Source organism: Dendronephthya gigantea, unplaced genomic scaffold (assembly GCF_004324835.1).
Source record: "Dendronephthya gigantea isolate DGI-Jeju-01 unplaced genomic scaffold, DenGig_1.0 000005F, whole genome shotgun sequence".
In the NCBI taxonomy this organism is placed as follows: Eukaryota; Metazoa; Cnidaria; class Anthozoa; order Malacalcyonacea; family Nephtheidae; genus Dendronephthya; species Dendronephthya gigantea.
The window spans coordinates 2,969,384-2,984,474 of NW_021163015.1; the positions used below are offsets into that span (position 1 = coordinate 2,969,384).

Here is a 15,091-nt window from a genome sequence, read left to right on the forward strand (position 1 = left end):
TCCTCCTTGCGTGTTATATTTTATATTGGTTGTTGAAGTCAGTTCCGAGACCCATGTTTTTACTTCTTCTATTGAAGTTATATTAGCAATGGTGAAGCATACTTTAAAAGCTTCTTTCGGTGCCCCTGTAAAACACTCTTTCTCCAGTTCTTCATATTCGTCAAGCTTGTACTTATAGTTTGATGGTAAAATGTTTTGTACATGCGTTGGTAAATCCGAGCTTTCGTTGCTTATTTTCTCGGTACACTCATTCACATCTGCATAGCAATGATCGTGGATGATGGAATCATGATTTGAAAAAGATAATCCTGCTGTATTTTTTGCTCTTTCGCTGTTACAAACGCCAGCTGGATCTTGAACACCAGACAACTTTACTTTTTTCGTCGGTTGAAAATCGTCGTCCGAGTCTCCGCAATGTTTCGGCGAGTTCGGACTTGACTGCTCCAATCTCGAGGGCGTGTCTCTTCGTTTTACCCCTTTTCTACAACCCGCAGGCAAATCAGGAATCTCGTATACATTGTCATGTTCATGAGATGGAAGTTTAATTTCTAAATGAGGATCCCCAGCACTGATTTCCAAAATCAGCGAATACCTAAACGATTCAATATCTCCTTGAGTGAAATCCAGCGGAAGACCTAAGGAGATATGTTGAGCCCACTTCGCAACAAATACACCACAGTCATCACCATTTGTCTGCTGACTTAGATGCCGACTTGGTAAGATATAGAAAAGCCATTCTTTCCAGTCAAGAGAGAAATCTTGTGTTTTCGATATGCGTTGGGAACATTCCAAGAAATGTTGCATTCTCTGAAAACCCTGTCTTGCAGAAGCTCCTTCATACAAGGAGTCGAGGTACATCATAGCTCTTAACTGAGGGAATGTGGCCAATAAGCACCAGTGATTACCAAAATTTACCGCACCTAAAATTACATCACTTGAAAGAATACCATCATACATACTGTGGTACTGATTGTTTTTGAATGTCTCCATCGAAGGAGTTGTCATTTTATGAAATACGTCACTGTTTATTGTCCGCACGATGTTACCAAAAGCTTTGCATTTCGTTTCTAGAATCCACATATAATGATTAAGTACGAAGTTATTTAACCATGATCCTGGAAGAAGACTTAAAAGATCACTTGAAGTATATCCTTTCAATCTTACATGAGTAGGGGGAGCTTGATCTTCATGCGCTTTAAGTTTGGCATTCTTTACCTGTTGCTCTGACAGTGGCGTATATACCAATCCCTTCTTGCTTCTTTCAGTGCGACAAACTCTTGGTAAAGAAAAGGAAGTAGACGGATGATCAACGTAATAATTTGGCGGGATCGAGTCTATTTCAAAGGATACCTGGTCTGGGGGAGCATTAGAAGTCGTGGCTGATTTATTTATCTTTCTGCTACTGTTTTTCTCGTACACCAAAATATACGCTTCTTGATTCAGTGCCGTGAATTCCGATATCTTCAAAACTTGCGAATCGTTTAAGGAATACCATTGGCCATTGCGAAGAACACATGCTGTATAGTGACCAGACTTTGTTGTACTGCCGTGATGGGAAATAACAGCCACAAGATTGTATTGTTCCTCCAAGTTAACTTCCACATCTTCCATTTCAGATTGCATCTCTTTCATTTTCAGTACCCCTGGATATTCGACAAACGTTTTAATTTTCCGTCCCTCCTTTGAGAACCGCAACAACTGAACACAGAAGGCATCCGGAAGTTTTTCGAACACAGTGCGTTTATACGCCTCCGTTTTCTTTTTACACCTATTTACAAAAAATGATATGACTTTTGCACCCCAAATATTGTTAGCCTCTTTTCTAATTTTAGTATCAGTGATGAGATCTAAGTTACTATATTGAACAAAGAAAAACTGTGTACTAACAGGGTTTAGTATACAGTACCTATCGCATTCATATTCATCATCCAAATGTTCAGGCTTATTCAACATCTTAATTGCAGTCTCCAAATTTGTTCCCTGCGAAGGTGTAGTTAATGTAAATTGAAAATCATGGACCAAGCATATGAACTTATTGCACACATGCATGTGCATATGTATGTAACCAACTATTAGAAAACACACTATTTCATTGTAGTGAGTATGCAGGATTACATAATGCCTTGGTATTTTTGCTAAATTTTTTAAATGTTTCAATTTCATCTGTCCTAGTATAGAAAGAACTAGCAAGTAAAACTGGATCACATTTATAGACTGTAAAGATCTGACCAAAATAGAGATAAGTGGGTAGTATTGTTCTTTAGGACACCAATGTAATACCTTTTTTACAGGCAGAGGGAGCAAACTCTCAATGCTAGTGCACTTTGAGATATGACCACAGAGAAGACACGTAACCTCACTCCTCAGGCTAAATTGGAAGGATTTTAAAAAAGAAGTATCGCAGTGCGGTGGAACAATTCCATTCTCATAATACTCCTGAGCAATTAGATTCAGTGCTTGCGTGTAATCCTGGAAAAACTCTGCGGCACATTGCTGCATTCCAGGTTGAAAGCTTTCATTAATGTTTGGCAACTGTGATATCAGTGAAGCTGGCCTTAAAATTCCATGACAGTTTTGTGCCTTATAACCATCAATAAACAGTTTTGTGCTGCACAATATACAGGGTTGACCTGTCCATAAATTAAAAATAAAGTCAATTAGACTTAGATCAGCTGTGTAAATGAGAAATATATTAACTTGTTAAATAATTTATTTATGGGCAAATAAAGCATTATTCTTTTGGTTAAATGAATGTATTTAGGTAAATAATTTTCATTATTTTCCCTCTACTATGATAAAGTGGAGTTTGTGTTTAGTACCCATTAATATCTGATCACTCACACCCTCTGACTAACACCTATTACTGACTGCATTGGGCACATTTATTAAATATATACAAGCAATGTTCATTGTTACAGAACACTTGAACAACATTCTTGGCCAACATTTGACAAAAACCACAAAATTTTTTATAGCAAACAGCATGTATGGGAGCTTGAATTTTGATAAAGAATGAACGTTGGGTTGTTGACTAGGCAAATTGATGTTGAGAGTGTTTGTTGTTTGTGCGTTTTAAAGAACTAATGATGCGTTCAACCAGATGTTGCGTGAACGAGTTGCGTTGAAGTGTGTCAGTAAGTTCTTTCAGATCGTTGCTGAGGCCATCTTCGGTACTGTCGTGCGTTTCCTGTTATGTTGTCAATCATGTTTGTAAATATTAATCTATTCCTTGAGTATCACCTAACCTGTATCATATTTTACCTTATATATTTTACGATGTAAATAACAAATTCATTCGCACAGAATATGACTGTTTGCTATAAAATTTTTATTATTCAACGTTTATTAAAAATGCTTACATATAGTTCTTATGACAACCCAGAATTACGAAAAATATAGACGAAAAGAACGGACAATAAAATATGTAAATTACCGGATCTTTCCTGCAGACAACGAGTCCGGTTGTGTTCCATTTGCAAGAGTCCATTTCCGTATCGTTTAACAGATACTAATGCTTGAAGAGTACTATTAGCAAAGCAAGTGTTACCCAAGTTTTGTATTCCTTTTGGAAGTAAAGTAATCATTTTTATTAATATTGAGAAAAAGCGAACGTTTACAAGAGAATCTCGAACAGCCGAAGTGAAATTTAAATATTTCGCGGGAAATGTAAATTTGGCGCGTTTTAATTTTGGTTTAAAAACAGGAAATCCAGATACACCGGAAGTGATACTGTATTCTAATGTTAGTCCAGTGAAAATATAGCTCAGTGTCCGGAGGTCAAAGGTTGTTATTAATATCCGTCCAGTGGAAACTGTAGATCAGTGCTTAGTAACCAAGTCTTCAAGTGATCCCAAAAAATTTTTCTGCACGCGGCGAGCCCATCCCCTTGAACTATATGAAAAACTGGATGACTTTTCTTGTAAAGTCTGAACCGGCTCATTCGTTGCACTGGTTGCACTAAAAAAGTAGACTGTGCTGTGATAAAATGAGAAATTTACAGTGATAAATGGTATTTTCTCAACAGACCTCACTCTGCCAAGATGGTTCGTTCACCAAAATGCTGGAAATCAAGTCATAGGGACTCAAAAATACAGAATTTTTTTTGCAATAGGTTTTACAGACTCCCTACAATTACCCCATCTTTAAATTACCAATTTCCACTTTGGATCATTTTTATCAAAACGGTTTATTCGACCATGGTGGACTGTGGAGTATATCAGAAAACGGTATATTCGACCATGGTCGAGAGGAAGAGTAAAAGCTGCCCCTAAACCATATATACCAAGACCTTTTCGCAAGTCACCACAATATACTATATTCTTTACTCTTATTTATCAACCTAACTTTCTTCTTTCTGTCTATTGATAGCCTAAATGCCAGGGAACTTGGATGCACCCCTAATGCAAGGGGTAAAACTTTGTGGTATTGGACTTTGGAAACATACGAGTTTAATAAAGTAAATAAATTAAGGCAAAGTAAAGTTTAATACTAAAGTTCATCATTACTCGATATTTGACATGACAGAAATAAATAATTCGGTTTAAGTTTTTTAATCATAATATTTTTCGCGTGATCGCCAACGCATAGTAGTGCGGCATACGTGTGAACAGTTGGGTGCAAGCCATGTGACAAAAATAAAACAATAATTATATTGGCTCATTTATCCCATAAAATTATTCCTGTTCGCTTTTCTTGTGAGAAAAGGTTTAAAATAAAAAACTCCAACTAAAGCCAATACAGCGCTGGTTTATCAATAACATACTACATTCCATATGTCCTCAGAATTGAATTGGACCCCCAAAATTGAATGATGTGAAATGTGAATAATAATATGCTCGGAGATGTTCCAATATAACCCGGGAGCAGCGTGGCAGCGTCTTCAAACAACTTAGCATCAAATGTGGTATAACACCTGCTAAAGTAGACAAAATCACTTCTCGACGTTTCGACCTGACGGCCTTCGTCACGAGGGTTGCTCGGAGATGATTGCATATTTTTCTTAACTCTATATTCTGTAATTCACATTTCACGTTTGCAATTCGTTCGTTACTTCTTCGTGACGTGTTTACGCAGTTTTGAGCGGCGCAAAAATTATTGGAATAGTTTACATTCTAATAAAGAATCTGTGCCGACAAAGCATCCGGAATCTCACAGCGGACAGACGCTTGAAGCTGTGATACGACATCCTGGATCAAGGCAGACGGACCCGTATTTGTCCTTTTGCCGATTTTTCAGCACTTCTCAGTTCGCCCTGCGTCAAGATTTTCCCAGGCGGTAAAAATAGAGCAGAACAATACTCTGCTATATAGAATATTAATACACTTCCACCAAATGTTAACTCCCCCCCTCACGAAGACGCTCTAAGTAAGGAAAGACGCTCATGAACTATCGATAGTTTACAATCATCATAAGAAATATAAGCAAAAAAATTCGATGATTGTTTTAAAAAAATTTTAGAAAGTAATCCCATCCACTTCTAGTAACTTCTCGTGGTTCTCAAAATCTTCGCTTCCAGAAATTGTGAACTTTAGAATTTCGATCAAATAAAAAAAAGAAAAACCGTCGAAGATCCCTAACTTTTAGAAATTGCTTTATCTGTGGTGCTAACACAGTCAGTAGGGGGTTAATCTACAAACTGGATGCTGCATTTACCTCCATAGTATTCCTATTCCATAGTATCCCTAAGCAATTCCTGGGAGTACCTTTTACTGAGTTGGGTTGAGTGTAATTTGTCGAATTACCAAGAAAATAGCTTTCAGAGACGGTCAGAAAATCGAGAAATTGATTGATAATTTATTAAACGGCTCTAATGGCCCACGCGTGAGCATTGTCGTTAACCGTTGTCCTCAGTTGAGTGGGCTGGGCTCATGCTGGATCGATATTGTGATTTGCATGAATGTATAGTATTGATGCTCTAAGCATAATTTCTTGTCACCTTACCGACACGTTTTGAAACTTCGTTGGACTGCACTGGACGATGATGTGGCAAAACATAAACTAATTCATGTTGTTCTATATCATGATAGCGTATTGCATGCGAATTAATGAACAGACATTCCGACATGAGTCGATCATAGTACAATACGCCATTTTAACTTGCATATAAGGGCATGTTAGTTTAGTAAAGTGTGTGGATTGCTTCCTGTGAAATTAAAGGTCAGGGTTGTCAAACAAGCCTAGACATGATCGGCGCTTAATAATTATCAGTAACGATGATCTTCAGCTCTAGAAACGTGTCTTTTGTGTGAATTTCTTCGTATTTCGAGGCACTGGGGTATCAATGAATGACTTTGACATTTGTTTGAAAACATCGAAATATGAAACATTCCAAATCTGAGTAAACGAAAGCGAGTCTCGGTAAACAGAAATTAAGCGTGTAAATATAATAAGCCACTGAGTGCGCAGACAACATGCAAATATAGCTATCATTTATGACGTAGTTAATTAATCGTGGTTCATTAACAGGATCCGGTCCGTTTGTATGGAATGACAGGAGGCCTATCGAAGCTCATGTCGATTACAATCTGGCTGTTTGAGAGAAAAAACGTGCTTGTATTTTAGTTTTGCACTTTTGATGACGCGTTATCTTGAAATCAAGATATTCTAAATGAGAATCTTGAATTTGAGACCAATTTTTGGACAATTTTTTATCCACAGCAAGACACCTTCGGCTGGAAGAGTTGTTTGTTAAATTGATAATTTGTTTAGACTTGTCTTATTTTAATAGAACCTCGCCCATCCGTTTTTACACTGAATTCTAAATTAAGCGAATAAATTTTGTGTGGGTGTAGAAGCGAACAGTGAGCTGCGTTTTGCTGTTCTTTGCCACGCTTTTGTTACTTGTTATTGTCGCAGTTTTGTTCTTTTTCCCACGAAATTAGAACTATGTCGGTTACAATTCCATTCGAAAAGAAAATTAGAACAATTTTATTACAATAATTGACCGCGTGTTTATAGTAAAGAAAACAGAAAATGATCCGACTTTAATTATTAATATCGACTTAAGCATGGTAGCACTGTTTTAGCATATATGACTGCCAAATATATGCCGGTCAATATCGAAGATAAAATCAGCATTATCGTTTGTACACGTAATTTCAAGGGTAGAACGTTGGGGCATACCTACCGGTGATTAGGGGGAAATCGATTTATCGCGTGAGTCTTTGCAATAATTTACGCAAAAGCGGGGATAAACCATGCGACTGCTGAAGCTTCTCTGACTGTCTCTCTGACTGATATTTATTATCAATTTGCCAGACAATATTTGTGACAATACTATCGTATGCTCCGCCTTTTGAAACTGGGCGTTGATTGGATAAAGAGGCGCGTAATATTACTTGGAATTCCACGCGCGGCACGAAGTCAAACCACAGTAAAATTTATTCGAAAAACAGGAAGATTAATTTGGCAGGAAGTCAATATCGTCATATCTTCAAATAGGCTCTTCGCAGAAGTTATAAAGCCATTCGTCGAAGCAATGTGGTAAGTCTTATTTCACAACACATCGAAGCGAACGTAACTAATAGAAGAACGTTGTTAGCGGCAGAAAACCTTTGACAATAAATATTCAAGAATAAGTGAGTAGATTAAAATGCCTTAAGTGGACATGTGATGTCGCTTTAAGAAAATATGGACGTGCGCCTTCTAACAAGTCTTGTAATCTTATTTGACATTTTATATCTGTAGTCTGTAAAAGAAGCTAATATTATGATTTAGGTTTCATAAGAGATCTAGGTCTAGGAATTTTGCTTTTCTCAATATTTCTGATGCGAAGAAAGCAATAAATATATATTAATTTCAAAGCGGGTAGATGTTAGCTAGATTAGGGACAGTTTAATACCATGTCGAGTTTCGATAAGTATGAATCTAATTTGTTGCTCGTTCATTCCAAAACAAGGTGAATGAGTTTGTATGTAGATTCACTGCGATTATCATCGGGTAATATTCCTGCTATTAAAGATTAATAATGTTGCTTGTTGTGTTCAAACAGGTTGTGTTATCTTAACACCGATGAATTAATTCGTCGCAATGATGCAATTCATGAGAAAACCTGCTGAGTATCATAAGTCGAAGTATACATTCATGGAATCCAAGCCTAGAGCAGAATCAGTCTCTGGTCCGACCAGCCCACGACGAAAGCTATCTTCGCCGAGCAAAGATGAGTCATGGAGAAGTGACATGTTGAAAGCATTGCAGAACAGCGCTAATCCGGAACCAATTCGAATTGCGTGCATGAAAAGCAATGTTAATGGACCTGCTCATTTTGGGGAGCTGTTTCATGGTACTCTAACAAGAGATGAAGTCACAGAGTTGCTATCTGGGGGAAATGGGCGATATCTTGTTCGAGAGAGCAATAGTTCACCAGGAGATCACATACTGTCCTTCAGTACTGGTGGCAATATACTTCATTATAAGCTGTTCTATGATGCAGAAACAGCTAAATATCACACTGAGTCTGACGAGAAGACCTACAATTCACTGACCGAACTGATGGTCGATATCTTGAACATGCTACGTGTCATCCATCAGTATGGAAGTCAGATAAACGGATGTGGAATCAGCGGAAATGGAGTGGAAAAAACAACAAAAACAAAGCGTCCATCGTTCACAAAGCCACATAGTTTTCGTATTCATCAGTATATGCATCCCAAATGGTGTGATATCTGTCACGCATTCATGTGGGGTCTAATGCATCAGGGAATGAAATGTCAGGACTGTGGCTTAAATGTTCACAAACATTGCGTCAAAGATGTTGAAACCAACTGCGGAACCTGTACAGTTGAAACCAGAAATAGATCAGAGTCAAAGACCAAACGTCGAGGCAGACTATCTGTTGATCAAGGCAAATCTGACGAACTGTATGCTCTACTTGCAAAACACATTACATGTGGCTATCAACTGGAATGTCTAAAATATTTGTCAAGTCTTAAGCAACCAGTGGCAAACTTTGACTTAGCTACCTTAATGAACCCATGTTACTGTGATAACTGTTGCCACTTGAAGGATTTGGACACTCCTCTATGTAAAACTGGGTCGCCACCCCAGGCATACTCGTTACCTCTGGGTTGGTGTCGATTTTGTTTGAACACACCAAAGGGGATGGCTGAGCCGGCGTCGTGGAATGTTGCATATTATTCATTGTCTAAAGAAATGCTGCCGAGTATTCTCGAGAAAGGTTTGGGCAATAAAGCAGATTTTTTGGGCTCTGATGGAAAGATCTTTGTGAAGCTCACACCATCAATCATTTGTGCAGACCTTGACTCTCCTGTTGTAGAATATCAGGACTCTGACTCAAATGAACTCAAGGTAGCAAAGATTGCTTTACAAGTATATGTTAAACCTGGGTCATTTCAGACCATGGGTAGAGCTGGGATCTCAACGGAGGAAATTGATCCCTATTTCAAAAGCACGGACATATACTGGGTTATACGAGATAATAATAGTATAATACCCTTCGGAATTTTGATTAAGAGGATGAGAATGACTTATAGAAAGTCATAATGCTGACAAGTAGTAGCCTTACTACATTTAACAACGATAAACAATCTGAACTATAAATTAACTATAAACAACCATAGACTGATTAATGGTAGTGAATCAGATGAAATAATTATGTATATGTATTTGTATTGGTCTTGGTTGATATTGTAAGGATGATGAATTAATGTTGACTAAATAAATAACATGATTAACTTCTATTCGTGATTATGTCTTCTGTGTCTGTTTGTGGACATATCAAATGCTCCATATCAAATGCTCCATAATCCTCCCTCTATGGGCTAAGGCTTCAATATATTCAAACAAAATCTTTGCTTATGATTTTCATTGTTTAAAAGGTTGAGAAAATCAATTGACCATTTTGAAAGAAGTGAGTGAGGTGTTATATCCCCACTCATATGCCCCTGTTGTTTATCAAGCAAGCTAATATTGACACAACATAGGTCCTGGCATTGAAGCATGACTGAGCAGGTTGTTTTAACATTAAACAGACATATTTTTCCAAAAATGGCAACGAATGCAGTATGTTTGTCAAATTTGTCAGCCTGTTATTTGGCAAATACGCTGTGCCCCCTTGGCTACACACCCCGACAGCAAATATAGCAACTCGAGTCAAAACAGTGTCTTTTGCCCGAAGTAATAAAAAGCCGAATAAGTGTTTTCACAAATAGAGTCTAAATAAACTACTGACTGATACCAAAGTATAATTTAGGTCTCGGTTTTGGCCAGCTGCGAGTCCAACATTTTGCAGTTAGGAACCGTTTAAAACTTAATTTTTAAGATTTGAATAATAGTATAAAACTTTAAATTAAATTGCTATCTCCTAAATGTCGAAAATTCAAGTGTTTTCATCTATAAGTATCCGAAAATACGGGAAGTAGTACATCAACGCCACAGTAAACGAACTTTATACTTACATGATATTTTCCCGCCATTTATTCCTGCCGCCATCTTGGAAATTGATATATGTTCTTGTAATCTTGTAAAATTGAATTATTGAAAATTATATAAAACTCCTGTTTTTCAATGAAAATTGATGGCAACAAATAGTATTCTACAAGACTTGTATGCGCAAATTTTACAATCTGAGGAGCAAGTCAAGAAGAGGAATACTAAGTTCAAAGCAGGTAGGCGAAAATGGCTTGGTTGGAAAAATATATTCCCTCAGAATTTGGGCCAATTTTTGACCGACTTTAATGGCTTATTTCAGTCATTCCTTTCTTTGGCAGTGAACGAGGAAATCGCCCAGACTCAGAAAAAGACTGCAGAAATAAGAGACGAATTAAAATCGCTTCAAGGAAGTCTTGCTATTCAAAATAACAAAGTAGCTGAACAAGAATTGCAATCAAAATGGTTAAAAGAAAAGGAAAAAATAATGAAATTACAAAAACATAATCTTGAACAGACGAAACTGGATTTACAAAACACACTGGTGCTTTATAGCTTTTATTTATACTTGCAGCCGTATGACTATTTAGATAATAGTACCCTTGTAATTCAACAATAAATATTCTTGCATTTTAGGATAATCATCGGGCTGTGATTCATTGTGAAAGGTACAGAGCTTTTGTGAAGACGACTCCACTGATGTAAAGAAATATAGGCGAATTCCTTGAATTGTACACGTCCTGTTATCTATTGTATTAAAATACAACGGAACACGGACTCAAGTTCCCCTAATAATATAGAAGTGGATGCAATTAGCCTCTCTCATGTCAAGATGACAAATATTCCGCCAATTTTGAGGAAACTCGTTTGTTTTCACATTCGTGATAATACAAAGTAGCAGAGGCGATTTATAATTTTTAGGATTATTCATTTCTGCTATTGATCAGTTGATTTTGAAAAATTACTTGTTTTTTTACTGTTTAAACCCGTTTAGGAAGCCAAGATATGCGGATGTTTCCTCTCATCGAGAGAAAGCAAACAGAGTTAACAGACTTTCCTCATAATGACGTCAAACACGGATAGTCTGATGTTACACGAAGTGTTGGCCAATCAAACTTCGCGTAACATTGGACGCGCTTGACGTCATCGCGAGAAAGTGTGGCTGAAGCCAATTTGGTTATTGAGGACCTCATACACTCAAGTGTCTATCAATTTTATTGTTTAACATATACCGCTCTTGCTTTCGGAATTTTCGACTTCCTGAATGAGGTTAAAGGAGGAAGTTAGGAAGTTCGTGGCCCTTTTCAGGCATAAAAAAAATACGAAAACTTTGTATACACGAAAAGTAAAAAAAAATTATGAAATTACCCCTTGGCGCCCGGTTCTGTTTTTTTACAAGAAAACGTCTTCTTTTAGGCAAAGATTTATTGCCGAATGTGAGGAGTTCTCTTGCATGTATGACTTGACTGGAGATGGGAAGAGAAAGCGGGATGAAGCGAAAAAAACAAAACTTGAAGAATTAATGAAAGACACAGACGAACTAAAATCAGGTCTCTTAGTAAATATTATACAAGACTTATAAGAAGCTATTTGTGGACTCTGCTTGCTGTTGGCCACCATCTTAGAGTACAATATAATTGATATAATTCCAAGTTTATATTTATAACTAATATAATTTAACTAGAAATCGCCTCGATCAAAAAAGCAAAAACTGAAGTTGACGTGTTGGAAAATAAGAAAGAGAAGTTGCTTAATGAAATCAAGAGATTGGAGTCGAAACGTGAAGGCAAGATATTTTTTTCTTCCTATAGATAAATCAAGACGTGATGCTATAGGAAAATAGCTCAAGTCTACTTCCGATATTGAGCCTTTAGGCTTTAGCTTATAGCCAAATCATGACCACCACTATTTTAAAACGAATGATGTTATTCCTCCCACAACCACCGCCTAGGAGTGAGTCATCAGGCTAATTTTGTATTTTATATTGTATTTAGAAAATGATAAAGATATTGAAGCGGAAAAGGATAGGACGGAAAGACTGAGGCAGGAAAAACAAAGGCTCTCAGCGAAACTTAGGAATGACCCAGAATTAAAAAGGTTAGAATTGATCAACAGAACTTTACCGGAAATAACCAGAATTATGTGAAAGATTTGAGGTTGCTTTTTTAAGGTTAACGGCCGAGTTGAAGAATTGCAAGGAGGAGAGCTTGAATTTGGAAGGAATAAATGATGCTATGGATCAGGAACTCAATGAATTACGCCAGAAATATTATCAAAAGCAGCTACGAAAACAGAGAGAACAGAGAGACAAACAGAGACACTTTGAGCAACAGAATCAGCAGACAAGAATAGAGTCACAGATACAAACGCAACAAAGATCAAAGCCAAGGACAACCCCGAGGCCCAAGGATCTAAGCAAGGCTAATCAGAGTAGCGTGTATTTTGAAAATGAAACGCAGGGCAAAGGCAAACAAAGGCCGTTGTTTGGAAGAAAAAAATAAACGTTGGATGTTTGAATATTGATTTTAATATTGTTACTTGTATTAAACTTTGATAAGGTTTCTTCACTGTTTACATAAATTTAATTTTTGTATCAACCTGTATCACTGTCGTCACTAAATGTTTCAGCCTCGATTTCATAGCACTGTTCTGTCACACCAAATTGTCTGTTCCTCGCTGCAGCTGCTGTTGCTACAATCGATGCAAACGGATTAGCGCCATAACTCATTGGCCCCATAAATGCCCGTTCTTCTGCACCACGGTCATTTGATGGTTTACAAACGACGTCTTGGATTCCGGTCATTTCATTCTCTCCATTTTCATTACATGGAAATGATTGCTCATTGTTCTGAGAAATATTTGCCTCTCCTGGAACTGTACCAGCCTGTTCTTCATCACTTGAACCGTCAACACATGATTCTTTTTCATTCTTACCACTTTTCATATCGACTCCATATCGAGCGTCGTTCTCTTCAATCTCTTCAAAATCAGCTGTGTCTCTTCCATTGTCTTCACCCTCAACAGCGCCGAATTTCTTTAACAATAAAACCCTTGGAATTCCGACCATTTTTTCCCCATCCTTCGTTGCTAAAACAGACTTCAGTTCCTTAAGAAGATGTCTGCCTTCCTCTCTCATTTTTTCCTCTCTAAATAATTCTTCTCTTCCTAATAATGATTCATTCTGTTTTTCATCTTCACGACCAGACGTTGTTTCTCCTTCAAACATCTGGTCTGGAACAGGTTCTGCTTCTTCCATCAAGTTGAATATCCGAGCATGCACATCTTCTTGTTCAACCAAGCTCCCACTTGTTTTTTTTTCCACGATATTTGTCTTCTCCTCAGATGGGCTAAAAGTAATTTCCTCAAGTCTATTTTGACTTTCGTGCCAACACATGCTGATTTTCTCTATCTCTTGACCAATGTTTAATATCTGCTCGTTTACCTTAGTCAGATCGGAGCTTGCAGGGTCTTGAGTCGATTCAGAAACGAGCTTATCAAGTCTTTCTTCCATTTCAACAGACGTTTTGCAAGCCTGCTGGAGGTGTAAGGTCAAGCTACGTAGAGACAAAATGAAAGACGTGTAGACAGTTTTATCACACGGTGGTACATGTCCATGGTTTTCATCAAATATGCGAGCAGGGATATCCAATTTGTGAAATTTATAACATTGATCAAGACTATCAAACAACTTTTCCCTCCTTGTTTCAATAAATCATCAAAATATTTAAACTCCAACAACTCGTCATTTCGTTCCGACTGTTGTAAACAGATTATCGCGAGCATCAAATTTATTGCTGCACAGAACAACAATGAGGATTGGTTGCTGCCAAATGTGGCAAACACTTTCTTCAATCTGATCAACGTGTAGTCGTGATCCTGCAAATGTTCCTCGCTCTGCATAATGCCCTCGTTTACAATCTTGTTAAGCTCTTTGGAAAGCCAACCTAAATTACCACAGTCAGCACTGAATTTCGTATCAGGGAGTGTAATTTTCTTACGAAGCAGATCAATGTAGTCGCTCATTTTAATAAACAAGCATTTTCTTAATACCATACATTGCTTAATTTGGGATTCTAATCTGGTCACCGGTGCTGTAGGATTAGCAATAATATGCCCGCGACTTATAAGTTCCTTCTCCTGAATAAACAAGATTGATTTTCGTATTAGCATTAGAAATCCTGCTGTAAACTTGGTGTACTGCAGAATTAATACCATATTCTTCTTAAGGATGTTAATCTTTTTCTTCACTTGTAGAGAATACAATTTTAGAACTCCCCAAATTAAAAGAACCGAGACGAAAAAGAATGAAAAAAAATTCGACGAATTGGCGTTGGAAAAGCTACCCAAAATTAAAGCAGCCAGCATTATAGCTCCCGCAATAAACTTGCTTTCGACAATGTCTAGCAAAAAAGAGTTTTTCGCTTCTGGCAATTTGTTCACATCAGTTTTACGGTCAGAAAACACAACACTGACTTCATCGTCCTTGGTCTTGGAATCAATTGCGTTCTCTGTACATTGCTCAAATCTGTACAAAAGTTCCAAATGATCGTCTGTTAACAAGCCCGATGATTTTATTATGGCTACGCAAGAGCTGTAGCTGTAGCATGAGATCTTTTTTGATACAAAAGAGGGCAATAAAATGCCTAAAACAAATCTTTTAGCCCAATCTATAATGTAGTTAACTCGCTCCTTTAAATTTCTGATA

The 15,091-nt window shown here is 37.3% G+C and overlaps 2 protein-coding genes across 3 annotated transcripts; one reads left to right on the plus strand and one right to left on the minus strand.

Annotated features, from left to right (window-relative positions):
• Positions 1–7,360: 7,360 nt before the first annotated feature.
• Positions 7,361–9,690, plus strand: LOC114516329. 2 transcript variants are annotated; one of them, XM_028535768.1, is made up of 2 exons: positions 7,361–7,482; positions 7,991–9,690. In XM_028535768.1, the coding sequence occupies exon 2, from the start codon at positions 8,029–8,031 to the stop codon at positions 9,499–9,501; it is 1,473 nt and encodes a 490-aa protein (XP_028391569.1). In that variant the 5' UTR covers positions 7,361–7,482; positions 7,991–8,028; the 3' UTR covers positions 9,502–9,690. The 2 variants fall into 2 exon arrangements, with proteins under 2 accessions (XP_028391569.1, XP_028391570.1); XM_028535769.1 differs by lacking the exon at positions 7,361–7,482 and adding an exon at positions 7,490–7,577.
• Positions 9,691–12,961: 3,271 nt separating this feature from the next.
• On the minus strand, positions 12,962–13,996 carry LOC114516084. Its single transcript, XM_028535452.1, has one exon. It carries the CDS (start codon positions 13,895–13,897, stop codon positions 12,980–12,982), a length of 918 nt encoding a protein of 305 aa, XP_028391253.1. The 5' UTR covers positions 13,898–13,996; the 3' UTR covers positions 12,962–12,979.
• Between the last annotated feature and the right edge of the window lie 1,095 nt (positions 13,997–15,091).

What these genes read in the sequence shown, in the direction of transcription:
- LOC114516329 (XM_028535768.1), top strand. Translation starts at nt 8,029, where the DNA reads ATGATGCAATTCATGAGAAAACCTGCTGAGTATCATAAGTCGAAGTAT.
- LOC114516084 (XM_028535452.1), bottom strand. Translation starts at nt 13,897, where the DNA reads ATGGAAGAAAGACTTGATAAGCTCGTTTCTGAATCGACTCAAGACCCT.